Source organism: Meles meles, chromosome 1 (assembly GCF_922984935.1).
Source record: "Meles meles chromosome 1, mMelMel3.1 paternal haplotype, whole genome shotgun sequence".
In the NCBI taxonomy this organism is placed as follows: domain Eukaryota; kingdom Metazoa; phylum Chordata; class Mammalia; order Carnivora; family Mustelidae; genus Meles; species Meles meles.
This window is the reverse complement of record NC_060066.1, coordinates 53,772,579-53,790,402: the sequence shown is the minus strand read 5'-3', so window position 1 is coordinate 53,790,402 and position 17,824 is coordinate 53,772,579. Positions and strand designations below refer to the sequence as shown.

The window sequence follows — 17,824 nt, the reverse complement described above, 5'->3', positions numbered from 1 at the left end:
ACATGGGCATAGCCGCAGAGTTAAAATATTAACATTGAGCTATGTATTGGCAGGACTTGTAACTTTGAAGCAATTTAAACAAAGAAAAGAATTTTCTATTTTAGCTTATCAGCAAGGTATCTGCCTGCTGGAATGAACCAGATGTATCCAGACAAAGATAAAATGCTGAGGCTCGTAATGCTGAGGCTCATATGTGAGTCAAAGGTACAGATCAAAGCAATGAGTGAAGATCCACAGTAAACCAGGCTTGAGACATTAAGTCAATCCTAGCTAAGCAAGTCATTAATATCTTAGTGAAAAAGAATGGATAATAAACACCAGAACCATATTGTCACTAGATACATATATTTAGACTTGAACTAAATATTTATAGTAGTAGTAGTCTGTTTACAGCATGGATTCACCTTTCATAGATTTACTGCCTATGTAAATTCCCATGATAAGGCAAGCTGTCGAATCATACACTGAACAGAGCACCCAGAGGTCCAAACAAAATAAAGAAAGCTTGTTCTTTATCATATATCATGTAAATATTCCTCACATCATTGTCTTCAAGCTACATCCAGTTATATATTCAGAAAAGTGATAACCAAACGTCCTATAGTAAATAAACAAAGAATTCATGATCATCCACTTGAGGGCTAAAGATCTGACTCCATTCCTTTCATTCATTTAATTGCAAAGATATTGAGAGCCTACTAAGTTCTAGGCACTGTTCAAGGTTAAACATCATTGGACAAAATTCCATGCTCTTTTTGGAGCTTACTTTCTATAGTAAAATTATTATATTTGTAAAATAGAAATACTGTGATCATAATTGGTAGCATGAAAAGCACACCAAATAACATGTTACTATAAATAAAATGGGCATTTTTAAAATAATTGAATAAACAAAAATGGACTTCAGAATTTTCACTTCCTTATGAGAGTTGAATTAATTAAACTAAATTTCCAACTATGACATCTTAGAAAAAACAGATTTTTTTTTAAATTCTTCAAAGCTCCAGAGAGATAAAAAGGCAGAGAAAAATTAAGGGTCTAGGATTTGGGTGAAAAAGGCAAGGCTAGAGAAACAGTTGCAATATTTAGAGCTACTGGCCGTCTAGGGATTAATGAATTCTGCAAAAGGCAGATGAGAGACAGAAGTGTGAGGAATATTTGTGACTGTGTTATAAGGCGTAGGGGAACAATGAAGGAGAATTCTGGTTAATCATCATGCTTTGGTTTAGGACTTTGAAAGGGTACAGCATAGGGAAAAAGGTGAATTAAATAGGTTTGTGCCAATGTCAATTCAATTCTTAAAAATAGTTTAGTGTGACCTGGTTAGCCAGTGAACCTAGCTACCAGTCAGAAACAAACTCTCTCCAAAAGAAGATAATGTCATCATAAGTCTAAATTATTACCACAACTTTTCATTTACACAGTTAATCAAATCAGAAATAAATAGAGGGGCCCCTGAGTGGCTCAGTCAGTAAGCATCAGACTCTTGGTTTTGGCTCAGATCATGATCTAGGGGTCCTGGGATTGAAACCCACATAGAGCTCTGCCATCCACCTGGAGTCTGCTGGAGATTACCTCCCTCTTCCTCAGATTCTCCCCCTGTTTGTGCATGCTCTCTCTCTCTCTCTCTCTCTCTGAAATAAATAAAATCTTAAGTAAATAAATAGAGCAAACAGATAGGAAAGTATGTTCAAAAACTAAAAGAAACAGGAGTCCACAGAACTAGATGATTGACAGAGAAGATATTAATAAAAACAAGCATATTATGGAAAATATCATCAAAACCAACATTTTTTTTAAAGACTGATAAAATTGAGGGGCACCTTGGTGGCTCAGTCAGTTAAGCATCCAGCTATTGGTTTCAGCTCAAGTCATGATCTCAGGGCCATGAGAGTGAGCTCCCCATCGGGCTCCATGCTTTGGTGAGTCCACTTAGGATTCTCTCTCTCCCACTGCCCCCCACCCCACCTGCTTGCACATGCTTACTCTCCCTATCTCTCAATAAATAAATAAAATATTTTAAAAAGGAAAAGAATGATAAAATTGGCAAAACGTTTAGCAAAATGGACTTTAAAAAAAAGGCAAAAGTTATTGATTGCAGGAATAAAAAAGGGTATATCAGTGTATCTTAGTTATTAAAAAATTATAGTTACATAACTTACAGTAATTAAAAGATCATAAGAAAATATGAGCTACTTCGTGCCAATAGATTTTAAGATTTAAAAGCAATGTTATAAATTCCTTAGAAAACACAAAATGTGAATACTCCCAAATCCATTATTTTGAATCTATTATTAAAATTTCTCTCACAAAGATACCCCAGGCCCATAAACTTCACCAATGAATCCTTACAAATATTTACAGAAAAAAAAAAACACCAATTTTACACAAAATCTCCCAGAGAATAGAAAAGAAAGGAGTAATTTCCAACTTGCTTCTACCAGGATCTTTGCACATGCTCTTCTCCTTTCCTGGAATGTCTAACCACTCCCATATGGTTAATCCTTAAACCTCAGCTCAATTGTACTTTCCTGCCTTTGGGTTGACATCCTTTAGATTTCAACTCAATCATCTTTCTTAACCTTTTTCTGGTATAACATCATTGAACAGTTACTGCAATGGCAATTTTTATTAATTTTGGATGTCATTTAATTAATATGTATATCGCCCACTGAAGTCTTGATTCCATATAAGCGGGGACAACATGTGACTTTCCTCATGTAGTATCCCAAGTCCATGACACCACGCATGGACATGGTCAATAAATATTTTTTCACTGACTAAATAAAGAAAATATAAGATTTTCTACTTATGGGGGTTATTGTTTGCATTAACTCATATAATAAATATTATGAAAGCATCTAAAATTTGTGCTTATGTCAATAATATTATTCTCCTAAACTTCCTTCCCTCTTCTACCTCCCCTGCCTTTTCTTTCTTTCCTTTTTCATACCCACTGGAAGCACAGAAAAGACATTGGCTGTGGGTCATATCTAAGTGTGAAACTTAATTACAACACTCATTCCTACATTTGGTCACGCTTCCGGTCAGTTTTTTTTAAAAGCCGATGATTCTTTCCATGTTCAGGATGACATGATCGTAATATACCACTAGGAAAGCATATGTAAGGTAATTCCAAGATTCATTGTACATATTCTCACCTGCATGCATGCAGACAATTAATACAAATTTACTGAACTGAACTAACACGGGAGGGAACATGGTGAGTGAAGCAGCAACAGTTCCTGCCCATCTGGGTCTTATATTCTAGTCAGGAAGACAGACATTAAGAAAACATTTAGAGACATATTAGAATATCCAATTATTATTTTCTTTTTTCCCCAATTATTATTCTCTATCACTTGCAGATGGAGGTGGTGAGGATACCATTAAAGAGCCAATGAACCATTATTATGTAGAAAGGTCCCTTATGGATTTGTGTAGGCACCAGATGCTATGAGACTGATGATCGGATTTATCTTCAGAACTCAGCCACTGAGGCATCTGGTGTCCCCCCCACCCAACCACAAGGAAGCTACTTGACAGAAGGTGACAATGGCACTTCAGGCCAGATATTTTCCTATTACAGGTTTCGTGTGTTTTTCTCTACGATTGAGAATACTGAGATTATAGTTGCTTTCTTCATGCAAATCATGTCTTAGTCACCAGTGGATAGTTGACCTTTTGGTTGCTATGGTGACAGTTGCTGTGACATTTATGCTGCCCAAAGGTGTTAATAGCTTTTCTTATGTTGAATGTCAATAAAGAGAGGGAAGTGGTTTTTTTATTCCTTCAAACAATGCATTTAGCTTTGTTTTTACTAGACGGCAACGGACGTGGCCTCTTTTTCAGAATCTAGTCTAAGATTTCAAATCATTATTCCTAATAGAACACCTGAGAATTAAATTTCCTCATCCACTGGGGAGGAAATAGAAGACAATTTCTGTATTTCCATTTCTTTTGTTAGTCTTTATAGCATATACCAAGCTGGCCAGTTTTTCTCTTCTATTTGCATTTTTTCCCTCTTAGTGAGAAAGTGACATTCACAGCATTAAAGAGGCTGTACTTTCCAGGCATTAGCATAAAGAGCCATAGCAAATACTTTTGAGGACTCAGCCATCTGCTGCCTTACATCTGATGGGAGAAAGAAATCCCTGAAAAATAATTCATCGCAGAGCATAGTGAGAAGCATTTTTGTGTCTAGCTTTATTTCATAAAGAACAAATATAAACTCGTAAGAGTTGAAGTGATTTTCTAGTCGTGTGTTATATAGGTAACCTACTTTGTTTCCTACTGTATTTCTTGATTATATCTTATAAATGTTTTCAATAATTGAGATGGTATAAAGGCCTTGAGAGAAAACATTATTTACGCACATATGTACACACACACACACACTGTATTTTTTCTAAACGTTCAATTTAGAAATCTTAAGACTTTGGGATTAGGTTATTTCCTGATATCTTACCCTAATTTTCCATCTACAGAACTCTGTGAAGTAGACAAACTCCCATTTTGCAAAGGAGAAAACCAAAGCGGCGAAGCAGCTCACGCATGCTCACATAGGTGTTCACAGCAGAAGCAAGATTCAAGTCCTACTCCCGACAGCTCTCAAAGCCCATTCGTCCCACTGCACTGCGGTTCATTTCTGGGGTAACAGACAAGTCCCGTTCTAGCATGGGGTGGTGTCTAGACAGCTCCTCCCCAGTCTTATCCCTCTCCAAAAATTACACAGGGTCTAGATATCAAACTTCAAAATGGACAAACTATATTTTCTCTAAACTTCAATTTAGAAGTCTTAACCTATAACTTTGAGATTAGGTTATTTCCTGATATTTCATCCTAATTTTTCATCTATCCTTGGTTATTATCTTTGGAATTGTCACTTATCTTTTTATGGCCAGTGAAGAAAATCATGGACTTTTATGTTTATTGCATTTTTGTGAAAAAGTACGAAAATCAAATACACCAAGAATGTTCAAAACAAATCATTTTGCTGGTGATTTACTAAATAGTTCTGGGTACCAAAAAAGGGAATCTGGTGAATTATTCTTTGGTAGTAGTATTAATCATGATTTTAATATGACTGATCTTTGGGTAATTAATGCTTTTGCACAAACTTCAATGTGGATTTGAAATGTGTTGGAACTTGACTTACTACTAAGTCATTTAGGTTAAAAATATTCAAAAATAAAATATATTTCCCCGTGTGGTTTATAAAAACTACTCTCACTTCCTTTTCAAACCCCTTTGGAAAGTGAATAAATAATGGTTTTTTAATCCTCAAGTCACTATAATGAAAAGTTCCATTATTTCCAGCACAAGTTAACAAATGTGACATGCTATTTTATAATTGCAGTTAGATAACGATAAATCCATTACAACTTGACAAATATGGCATGTTATAATTTACTTACAGATAGATGATGACTTTTGAAGGCAAGTCAGACATACCAGGAGACTGATCATGTGAAAGTCCTTAGCAAAGACAAATGATTCTAAGTATGAACTTCAGTGAATTTTTTTTTCTACAGGAATTTTGACATGAGTTGACTGAGAATAAAAGTAAAAGCAATAGGGCTTCAAGATGCTGGGCTACTTACAACATCAAAAGTTGTGAACTCCATGCTTAAGATGGTGCTGTGTTCCAGCACCTAACTTGGTTTTGAATAGTTGTCAGAGTAGGAATTTGTTGAGTGAATGGATTCCTCAGGAGTAGTATGTTTAATTCAACCTACTAAAGACTCAACATCAGGCTTTTGTTTCATTTAGGCTCTTTGTACCTTGAGCTGTGGCATAAAGAGAAGAGAAATAAGTCTTGAAAATTCAGAACTATATTATTCTTTTCTAAATTATGCCTCTGTAAATCCAAAGATTAATTTTTAAAGAGTTTATTTATTTGAGAGAGAGCACATACAAGTGGTGGAGAGAGGCAGAGAGAGAAGCAGACTCCCCATATTATTCTTTTCTAAATTATGCCTCTGTAAATCCAAAGATTAATTTTTAAAGAGTTTATTTATTTGAGAGAGAGTGCATACAAGTGGTGGGGAGGGGCAGAGAGAGAAGCAGACTCCCCACTGAGTGGGGAGCCTAACATGGGGCTCAGTTGGGCTCAATCAGAGCTCAGTCCTGGGCCCCTGGGATCATGACCTGAGCCAAAGGCAGATATTTAACCGACAGCCACCCAGGCATGCTATAAATCCAAAGATTTAAATGATTAAGTGCCTAGTGCTTTTTAGGGTAGGATCTTCTTCCTTGTAAGAACCCTTTCAAACCCTGCTCTGAGAGGCATTGCTAAGTAGCTGTCTTCTGTATCCACCTTGCAGACTGTCCTCTGATTAAAGAACCATTGGCCCATGTTCCTCTTTGTGCAAGGACACCTTGGGGGTTGAGAGTCTCTGACTTCTGGAGAGCAAGTATGGTCACATTTTGTATACATTTGATTCCTTTAGGAAGGAGGAGCACAAGTCATGTAGGAATGACTGTCACTGCCCATATCCAGCAGCTGTGTGGCCACCACCAAGCCCATGGCTTCAGGTGCACAGCTGTATGTTTCTGGTTTTAATAGGACAACCCTAGTTCCTTTCCTTGGCCTCCTTACTTTCCTTGATTCATTTCTTGCCCCAGCCCATGCTCAGTGCTTTTGTATGTTACCTTTCAAATTTCATCCTACTAAGGTGGCCATTCACCCCAGGTTGCCTAGGGCAGTTCCCATTTATGCCTATTGTCTGAGTATAATTATTGATGCAGCCCTTTTCCTCTTTAGACAACAAACTACATGGACATTCTGCTTTAGCACATATTAAACACAACTCTCAGGAGTTATTTTTTTTTAAGATTTTATTTATTTATTTGACAGAGAGAGAGATCACAAGTAGGCAGAGAGGCAGGCATAGAGAGAGAGGGAAGCAAGCTCCCTGCTGAGCAGAGAGCCCGATGTGGGGCTGGATCCCAGGACCCTGAAATCATGACCTGAGCCGAAGGCAGAGGCTTACCCACTGAGCCACCCAGGCACCCTACTACCTATTTTTAAATTTAAGATACAACATGAGATTTACATAATTCTTACTCTTCCCCTTTTTCCTAGCCTCAGGTTTTCAGACTTTACATTTTAATTTTACCTATATCACTCTGTTTTGCTCTATGCCCCGAGAGTACTTCCTAGCAGCAGTCCTGAATGAAATTATAAGGTACTTTGTGTAGTTCTAACAACTATATACTTACAAGGCATTTAGAAATTCAGGACTGGCATTTAACATAATGTCATTCTGCAAAGACTGAGCTGTAAACAGTGGTGAGAGACGCCCTAGCCTGATTATTTTAAATGGGCTTATCGGTAAGTAAGACAATAATTGTTTTAAATGTTTTTCCATAATAATTCAACCACAGTGTATGAGGTGCAGGATCTTTTTGTGATGGACCTATCTCAAGACTTTAAACAGAGCTGCCTTCTGCTAAAATCAAAAGTCAGCAATGTCGGTTTTCAACATCTGTGTAGCCCAAAGTAGTTGCCAGTGATTGTATCTCCAGTGTTATCAGACCCTCTGTGAGGTCCCAGGAATTTCCACAGAGCGCTCTTTGACAGAAAGTCTTAACCTAAATGGAGTAGGTCCACCGAAGGGAACTCAAGGCTTATGGAAGTCGGGTGGACAGAGGCTTAGGGGACTTTCGTGCTCTTATCATCACATCGTGAGCAAGTAGCTTCTTACTTCACCAGTTAATCCATTTGTCCCCAACCCTCACCATCACAGAGCTCCAAAACTGTACTTAACTTGTTGGTTTTATTGAGCAAATTTATGTTGGACAATTTTTAAATCACCGGCCCTGAGGCATATCTTCTTTAAGTCCCAGCATCCTGTTAGTGAACAAGTTTCCACTGATGTAGACATTTCCTTCATACCTTTTCATAAATTCGAGTGCTGACAGTTTTATTCATGATATATTCCTAAAAGCAGAAAGGGATCTATTAGAGTTGGTGGATGACAGTTTCAACTTGCTCTGCACCTCCTTCCCCAGACTCTCAATTCAGGATGCACAGCCACTGAGGAACTCGAAAGGCATGCGTCAAATAGGAGTATCTAAAATATTCAATTTATTGAAAACTCACCACTACCATTTTTCCATCTACAATTTGTCTTTTGATTGTTGTCTCTTTGCCAAGCCATTTTTGGACATGAATCATTGCACCATTGTTTAATGTTATGATGCTCTGTAAATGCATAAAGGAATCAGTTAGGGATAGCAATTCACTACACTCTGAACTACGGAAGACTAGACATCTACTTTTCATTTCTATTTTGACATTCTTTTCCTCCCAAATTCCCCCCTCAGTTCTCATCATAATTTAATATCATCAAACTAGAGAAATTTCAAGAGATTATTCAATTAATGCCCTTCTTCTCCAGACAAACAATACCTAAACTATTGTGAATAATTGTTCTCTTCTCTATACTCTTTAATACAGTGACAAAGAGAGATCAGGAAAAAAAAATGAAAACATGTCCAGGTTTTTGGCCCTGTTAACCATCAGCATAATTTGCAAAGGGGTCGGCTTTAGAGCTGTTCAATAGTAATTAACAAAACAAGCCCAAACTGACTTGGTCATTAATCAAGTTAGATATGTATGAACCATGCTCAATGACCTTCTAGGTTTTTTGTTTGTTTGTTTGTTTGTTTGTTTGTTTCTGGACTGTAGAACACCAGGAAGGCTTAGTGCTCACCTTTACTTGTCGGTTGTCCGCTGTGGTTTCATCAAACTCCTCCCCCAGTTTGAAGGAGATCTCAGTGTTCTTGAAGGAACTTTCTGTTTTGATGTTCACTTCATCCCCATTGGCACTTATACTGATTCTTGGCTTTGCTAACCCTGCCAGGTTCCGGGCTGCTGTGCTCATCCCTGTAAGGCAACACGCCTTCAGAAGACATTTAGGAAGTGCTAACAACCCTTTCGGAAAGCAATTTAAAGAGAATATATTCTTCCTCCGTTCAGGTTTTGGGTAATGTGTTATAATTTCTTCAGTGCTCACTGTGATAGCAGGGTTGAGCCAAGCAAGCCCATTCAGAAGGTATATCTAGTAATTACACTTGACATTTTGAAAAGCTAAATTCACTTTTTAAGGCTATTTTGCTTCATCTAAAATCTTCTAGACTCGTGCTTCATCTAAAATGTGTATCTGTCTGGTATCTTTTAGGGGATCAGAACTCATTCCTTACCTCGTGGGGTGTTCTAACAACAGTGAAGAGGGTGTTATTATCCTCATTTTAGAGATAAGTACACAGTGTCCTAGAGACATAGAGAGGCTTATTCTAGGTGATGTGTCTGTTAATCAGCAGAGCTACAGGTTTTCTAATAGTCTTAAGGATCATAGCAACTTGGACGCCTGGGTGGCTCAGTTGGTTGGACGATTGCTTTCGGCTCAGGTCATGATCCTGGAGTCCCGGAATCGAGTCCCACATCAGGCTCCCAGCTACACGGGGAGTCTGCTTCTCCCTCTGACCTTCTCATCGCTCATGCTCTCTCTCACTGCCTCTCTCTCAAATAAATAAAATCTTTAAAAAAAAAAAAGAATCATAGCGACTTAAAAAAATAAAAGCAAAATAAGAAATGTAATTTTCAGAGTACCTAAACTACTCTAAAAGATAATGACACTCCAGAGTGTCAGGGTGGCTTCATCAGTTAAGCGTCCAACTCCTGATGTCAGCTCAGGTCATGACCTCGGGGTCATAGGATTGAGCAGGGTCCCTGCTCAGGGTGTCTGCTTGGGATTCTCTCCCTCTCCCTCAGCCCCCTCTCCTGCTCTCCCATAAATAAATAAATAAATAAATAAATATCCTTCAAAAAGGTAATAAAGTCCAAGCTCCTCTCTTATTTGTGGATTACATTCAGATCTGGCCAAGAAAAGAGGAAGTAGGCAAACTGCACAATTTGACTTAGAGCCTGGACCTGTTATTCAGGCTGGGGATGTCCCATTGTCAAACTTGATTCGTGTAATGGATAGGCCAAAGAGCGGAGTCCTCTTTCTCAGTATCAATATCGAACTCGATTTTACATTTACATTGTGGAACTGACAAGACACACCTGACTACAGAGAAGCAGTGATACCTGCAGGTCACGAAAGAGAGAAGAGCCGGACGGTTACCCGTGCGGGCTTTGTCACCTGTGAGTTCAAGCGCTATTTCCCTTCTCTAACCTTCAGATTTCTCGGTAGCGGAACATGAATGACCATGGTACTAGCCTCCTAGGTGTGCTGGGAGATGAAGTGAAAGGACTTAGCATGGCCATGGCACACAGTAGGCTCTCAGCTGTTAGTCTCTGCCTAAGCTCAGCTCCCAATCAAAACAGCTCTTGCCATAAGCCCAAAGTTTCTTAGATGCCGCCATATTTAAACTCAAAACAGGAGAGTCTATGAATCCATGAAGAAACAGGGAAATATGTTTCTTAAAGCTCCCTGGGAAAGTTAATACTGAGTATGAAAAAGGGACACATGTTCCATTATGCACACAGTGACTCGTTATGCATTGATCATTTCAGCCAAATTTAAAGAAGAAAATTCTTGGCTTTATACACAGTTTATTATTGCAAAGGAGACTTCTTTTAATTAAATATTGAAAACTACTTAACAAATATTAAATAATTACCCTTCTTCTAGCATTAGTGAGAACAGTTTAGTTCTTATAGTTCTGAGCCATTGTAATTGATGTTTATCAACTTGAGTGTAGAGCTAAAAGTTAAACAGGGTTTATACTTCTGAGAAATAGCCAACGGTGAGAGAGTCGATGAGCAAATGTTCCATTTCTTTAATAAAAAATTTGAAATTCTGGGTGTGCCTGGGTGGCTCGGTGGGTTAAAGCCTCTGCCTTTAGCTCGGGTCATGATCCCAGGGTCCTGGAATTAAGCCCCACATCGGACTCTCTGCTCAGCAGGGAGCCTGCTTCTTCTCTCTCTCTGCCTGCCTCTCTACCTACTTGTGATCTCTGTCTGTCAGATAAATAAATAAAATATTTTTTAAAAATGTGAAATTCTTCAAAATATTTTTAAAATATCTCCCCATATATGAAGACTTTAAATATTAACCAACTAAAAATTTCATTTGTTGCTATTGTTCTTTTGAAGTCATAACTTAAAGCAAACCTCGAAACAAATTTAAATGATAAATTTCATCATAGATACTATTACTATCTGTAAATTTGAAGGTAGGAAATGTTGTTAGTTGAAATGATGAAGGTAGAGAGGGCCTAGGATGAAGAAATATTTTCAAAAAGGATAAATGGACCGAAATATACAGATAATGACTAGAAGGAAGTTTCTGTGAACCTTGTATGCTACAGAGACAGCTATTGCTAGTAACCAAAAAAATCAAAAGCAGACACACAAACCTTGTTAATCTTACATGACTATTTCCTAAGATCACAAAAGAGAGAATTGTAGGAAAATTCATTGTAAAATGCAAACCTAACCACATCACAAAATGTATTGTCAGTTTCCAAATCTCGTGATGGTATTTCTTACCCAATTGTTTCATGTATTCCTCAAAGTTTTCACTGGAGATCATCTTCCAGGTTCCCAAGAAGGGCTCAATCATGATGGAAAGCTTGCTGAGCAGAAGCACTCACAACCAAAAGCCAAAGAAACTTAGGGAATGCAGTGCTGCCAGTCCCTTTATTTAAAAGGCATCTTCATCATGTGACTTGTCTGCAATGACCAATGGGCAGCAGCAAGACCGAAGATTCTAGGTGCCAGCATGACTCATTCCGTTTACCTCCAAATTGAGAAACAGAAAATCAACTTGTAAAGTTGAATTTAAGTCGATGATTATAGCTTCTAGGAAAGAGATTTATACCCCCAAGTCACCTGACAAATATTATTTGTGGAATGGAGACAATTTTCAATACATCAGCCCTTTGAAATTTGAATGCTGAGTCAACTCCGAAGGAATATCCCAACAAATGTCCAATAAACTCCTGACTAAGGTTGTTTTCCCACCTGATAATAGAAGCACATCCTTGCTTGGTCCACCTCAGCTGGTTTTTGTTTGGATAAGTCATGGTTCCAGAGTACATTCTTCATTAAAATAATATCCTCCCCTCCCTTCCTTGCAGGCTTGATGAATTGATATTAATGTAACTTGAATGTCTTCAGTTGCTTGGAGTGAGGTATAGAGTATTATTAATATTATCATTGTTGTTCATCAACAGTAATTGCCCACTGGGAAGAAAGGTAACAATTACCATTGGCTGCTGTTTTGTGACTTAAGCCCTAAAAAGGATGTGGAGCTAAAGCTTGGAAAATTCATCTTTTAGGCTCACAAGGTAATCTTGATTATTAAAATACTCCTTGAAAATAAAATAAAAGATATCGTGGTGCCAGGTTGGCTCAGTGGGTTGGGCCTCTGCCTTCTGCTCAGGTCATGATCTCAGGTCCTGGGATCAGCCCCGCATTGGGCTCTCCGTTTGGTGGAAAGCCTGCTTCCCCATCTCTCTCTCTGCCTGCTGCTCTGCCTACTTGTGATCTCTGTCGGTTAAATAAATAAATAAAATTTTAAAAAAAGATATCACTTGAAATTGTGAGGGGAAGTTTTAGAGAGGAAAAGGGCATCTTGATATCTGCATTCTAAAAGGCAAAGGCAGTAGAATTTAAATCTCTCTACAGTGACTTCTGAAATCATCTTTTGTAATGCACATAATATGGGCTTTGCAATTTTGCCTTTACTGAAAAGGATCAGATTCAGAGGCTCAAGATTTATAGCTCAGCTTTGAATTCCAGTTGTTTTGAAGAAGGCTGGAAAATTAGACACCAGAAAAAGAATATTCATACGATATTCTGCCTGGGTCAAATATTTTTTCAATTCTGAGAAATACTTATTTAAATCATCTGTTTATGGAAAAAACAAACTTTAAAAAAGTTTGACATTTTGGCACCACAATGTTATAACTTAAGTGGGATAAAGAATTTCTTTTGACGAAAACACATAAAGATGAAATTTACAATGCTGTATCTTTATAGATGTACTATGTGTGTGTGTGGGCGGGGACAGAACAGGGGAAGCGAAAACCCCAGAATCAGTTTCAGGAAACTGAGACCCCTCCCCAAAGTAAGTGCCTTAACAGTTGAAAACATACTCAGAGGTGATGTTCAAATAAAGAACAAATGATCAGATCTTGCTTTCCTGGTTTTAGATGTATATTTACATTGTCTGCTTGAAAGATAGCAAGCCACGATGGCTATATACGTCTGCCAGTGGGCTAAGGTGACATTAGTATAATCATCCTTGTTCCACTTTCTTTTCCATTGATTGATTCAGAAATCAACCCTGTGGTCAATTTAGAATGCAGTTGTCCCATGAGACAGAAGGGAAAGTAAAAATTCTGGCCTCCATAAAAGTCCCTTGCCCCTAAAAGAAGGAGCCAGAGGGACACTGTCTCTTTTCCTCTGCACATTTTGCTTTTTTGTATGATATGTAAAACTTCTGCATCCACTCTGTTCCCAATTCGAAGATGAGATCAAAACTGAGGATGGCAGAGTGGAAAGTGGGGAGGAACGAAGACCAGTTTATTTCTGGAATTTTGAATACATGGATTAATAAATTTCATTATTATTAAACAACATGTGTCTGAGTTTTTGTTACTCGCAGCTTAAGCCTTTGTAATTGATACGAGTAAGTAAATAGCTTTGCCCACATGATCGATGTGGACTCTCAAAACAACCAAATACATGTATCATATGATTTTGGCCTCATACACAGCAACGCCCACCTTTCCAGTTCCGATTCAAACACTTCCGTCTCTGGGAAACTGGCTCAGAGCTAATCGATCCCTAGTACGTAAAACAATTATACTCCAACAGAAGTGTATTAGGGAACATTTCTCATACTATTGCAACTAGTGATCTTCCAGCTGTCTTCTGAATTATTTTACAAGTGTATCAAGCAAAGAAAATATTCCCTGCTCACCTCCAGATCCCTAAGACAGTGCCTGGTGTATTATAGGTGGTCAATGAATGTTTTATGAATGAGTAACAAAAGGAATAAGCAGTTTTATTTCATTTTAATTGACGGCTCCCCTCATTACTGATCTTAATCTCTCTAACAGTGACTATAGGCAAGGTTGTAATACACTGTTCTCTCCCAACTTGCTCATATGATAGGTCTTTCATTACAGTCATCTGATGGTAGAGGGATTCTCAGACTCCCTTTGTGTTTGCTCCGTGTCTCATTGTTACCATACAAGTCTCCCTTCTTGACTAATAAAGTGTTCTGCTAAGTCTGCCATTGTTACCACTAACCTTTGGGCTTTTTCTTTGATTATTAAAACAACAAAACAAAACAGAACGAAATGAAAAAAACACCATTCCCTCAAATAAAAATTTTTCAGTTGAGAATGTTCTTAACTTCTAATCCTAGCAAAGGAACTGGAATACAGTAATTTGTTATAGAACAGTCAACATCTTGTTTTCATGACAGTTTCAATGCTTCTTTCTCCATTATCTCATTTTTATGTGTTTCTCCAACATCTCACCTTCTATATTAACTCTTTTCTTGTGACATTTTAAAATATTAAGTAGTTTTTGATAAGGCTTAATTTTGAGATGGCACATTCTTCCCTGGTGAGGAGTAGTGATGAAAAGTAAAAATATACTGGCAGCTACAGCAGTATTCAGAAGTATGTCTGGTAATTTATTGCTGGACAGATACTGTTTTAGCCGGAGCCACACTAGATTTATTTTTTGTTGTAAAATACATGTAGCATGAAATCATCTGGACCATTTGTAAATGTGTAGTTCAGTGGCATTAAATTCTATTCACATTGTTGTATAACCATCACCACCATCATTTCCAGAACTCTTTTCCTCTTGAAAAACTGAAACTCTGTACCTACTAAACAATAACCTGATTGTCCCCTTCTCCCAGCCTCTGGCAACCATTATTCTACTTTCTGTCTCTACAATTTTAACTGCTCTAAGTACCTCGCATAAATCGAATCATACAGTATTTTTTGTGTGATTAGTGTATTTCACTCAGCATAAATTCCCTAAGTTTCATTCATGTTGAATTTCCTTCCTTTTTAATACTTAGTAATATTCCATTGTATGTAAATACCACGTCTTGCTTATCCATCTGTCAATGGGCCTTGAACTGCTTCTACATTTAATTATTGTAAATAATATTGTTATGAATATGGGTACACAAATAGCTCTTTGAGACCCTGCTTTCAGTTTTGGGGGTGTATAGTCAGAAGCAGAATTGCTGGACCACATAATTACATTTTTAATTTTTTGAGGAACAACCATACTGTTTTCTATAGTAGGTATATCATTTTACATTCCCATCAGTGGTGCACAAGAGTTCCAGTCTCTCAACATTTTCACCAACATGTTGTTTTGTTTTTAAGATTTATTTATTAATTTTAGAGAGAGCGAGTCGGTGGAGGGGCAGAGGGAGGAGGAGGAGAGAGAGAATCCCAAATAGACTCCCCACTGAGCAAGGAGCTCAATGCAGGCCTTAATCCCAGGACCCCAAGATCATGACCTGAGCTGAGACTAAGATTTGGCTGCCCAACCAATCGAGCCACCTAGGTGCCCCTGGTTTGTTTTTTGTAATAGCAGCCATCTTAATGGATGTGACATGATATCACAATGTAATTTTGATTTGCATAAACACTAGTGAATGGTAGTGTTGAACATCTTTTCATGTACTTATTGGACATTTGTATATCTTCTTTGAAAAACGTCTTTTCAAATCCTTTGTCCATTTTTGAATCAAGTTGCTTGTTTTATTTGTTATTGAATTTTAGTTCTCTCTATATTCTATATATTAATTCCTTATCAGACATATGATTTGTAAATATTTTCTCCCAGTCTGTGAGTTGAGTTTTTACTCTGTTAGTAGTATATATCAACACAATAGATACACACAGAGTTTTAATTTTCATGAAGTCTGATTTGTCTATTTTTTCTTTTGTTGCCTGTGCCATTGGTTTCATGTTCAAGAAATCATTGCCAAATGCAGTGTCATGAAGTTTTAACCTGTTTTCTTCTAAGAATTTTATAGTTAAGGTCTTATATTTAGATCATGGACCATTTAAGTTCATGTTTGCATAAGGTGTTAAGTAAGGATCCAACTTCATTCTTTTGCATGTGATATCTTTTCCAGCACCCTCTGTTGAATACCATCCTTTACCCTTTGATGGGTACATTCACTAAAAATTATCTGACAATGTATGTGAGGCTCTATTTCTGAACTTTCTATTATATTCCATTAGTCTATATGTCTATCATTATACCAATACAACACTGTTTTGATTATAGTAGGTTTGTAGTAAGTTTTGAAATCAGGAAGTAATCCAGAAGTAATCCAGCTTTGTTCTTCTTCTTCAGGATTTGGCTTCTTGTGGTGTCTAGATTCCATATGAATTTTAGAATGGGTTTTCTATTTCTGCAAAAAAAAATGTCATTGGGATTTTGATAGGGATTCCATTAAATCTGTGGATAGCTCTGGGTAATACTGACATCTTAACAATATTAAGTCTTCCAATCTATGAACATGGGATATCCTTCCATTTATTTATATCTTTTAAAAATTTATTTTAGAAATGTTTTGTAGTTTTTATTGTATGAATATTTACCAGAAGTTAATTCCTTTAATTAAGTTCTTACATATTTTATTCTTTTTGCTGCTATTTTAATGGAGATGTTCTCTTAATTTACTTCTCAGGTTGTTCATCATTAGTGCATAGAAACACACTGTTTTTTTGTGTATTGATGTTGCATCCTACTTCTTGGCTGAATTCATTTATTCTAATAGGTTTTTTCAGGTGGGTGGAATCTCTAGGGTTTTCTTCATATAAGATCATACCATCTGGGAACAGAAATAATTTTACTTCTTATTTTTCAGCTTGAATATCTTTTTTTCTTGCTTAATTACTCTGACTAGTACTTCCAGTAACATAGTAAATAGAAATAGAAGAAGCTGACACCTCTGTCTCATTCCTGGTTATAGAGGAAGAGCTTTTAGGTTTCACTATTGAGTTTAATGTTCAATGAGGAGTTTTCATACTTGGTTTTTGTTATGTTAAGATAGTATCCTACTATTCCTAGTCCATTGACTGTTTTTATATGAAAGTGTACTAAATTTTGTCAAATGCCTTCCCTGAACCACTTGATATGACCATAGAGTTCTTCCCCCTTCTTGTGATAATGCAGTATATTACATTGACTGTTGTATGTTGAACCATGCTTGCATTCCCAGAATAAATTCCAATTAGTCATGGTGTATAATCCCTTTAATATGCTGCTGAATTCTGTTTGCTAGAATTTTGTTAAGTATTTTTGCCTCAAAATTTATGTGGGATATTGCTAATTTTTTTCAACTATCTTGGTCTGAATTTGGTATCTGGGTAATATGGCTTCACAAAATGAATTAGAGAGTCTTCCTTTTTCTTCATGTTTTTGCTTTTGTTTTTTTTTTTTTATTGTTGGTGTTTTGTTTGTTTGTTTTGAAGAGTTTGAGAAGGATTGGCATTAGTTCTTCTTTAATTTGGTGGAGTTCACCAGTGGAACAATTAGCCTCCATGACTTTTTTTTTTAAAGATTTTATTTATTTGACAGACAGAGATCACAAGTAGGCAGAGAAACAGGCAGCGAGAGAGGAGGAAGCAGGCTCCCCGCTGAGCAGAGAGCCCAACGCAGGGCTCGATCCCAGGACTCTGGGATCATGACCCAAGTGGAAGGCAGAGACTTTAATCCACTATGCCACCCAGGTGCCCCCAGGACTTTTCTTTATCAGATATTTTGTTACAGACTCAGTCCCTTTATTAGTTACAGGTCTATTTA

General features: G+C 37.2%; 1 protein-coding gene across 1 annotated transcript; it reads right to left on the bottom strand.

The window, feature by feature from the left end:
- Positions 1-7,894: 7,894 nt before the first annotated feature.
- LOC123947553 (fatty acid-binding protein 9-like) lies at positions 7,895-11,579 on the bottom strand. Its single transcript, XM_046013875.1, has 4 exons — positions 11,507-11,579; positions 8,721-8,893; positions 8,108-8,209; positions 7,895-7,945 (listed from the first exon to the last, which is right to left on the bottom strand). The coding sequence occupies exons 1-4, from the start codon at positions 11,577-11,579 to the stop codon at positions 7,895-7,897; spliced, it is 399 nt and encodes a 132-aa protein (XP_045869831.1).
- Between the last annotated feature and the right edge of the window lie 6,245 nt (positions 11,580-17,824).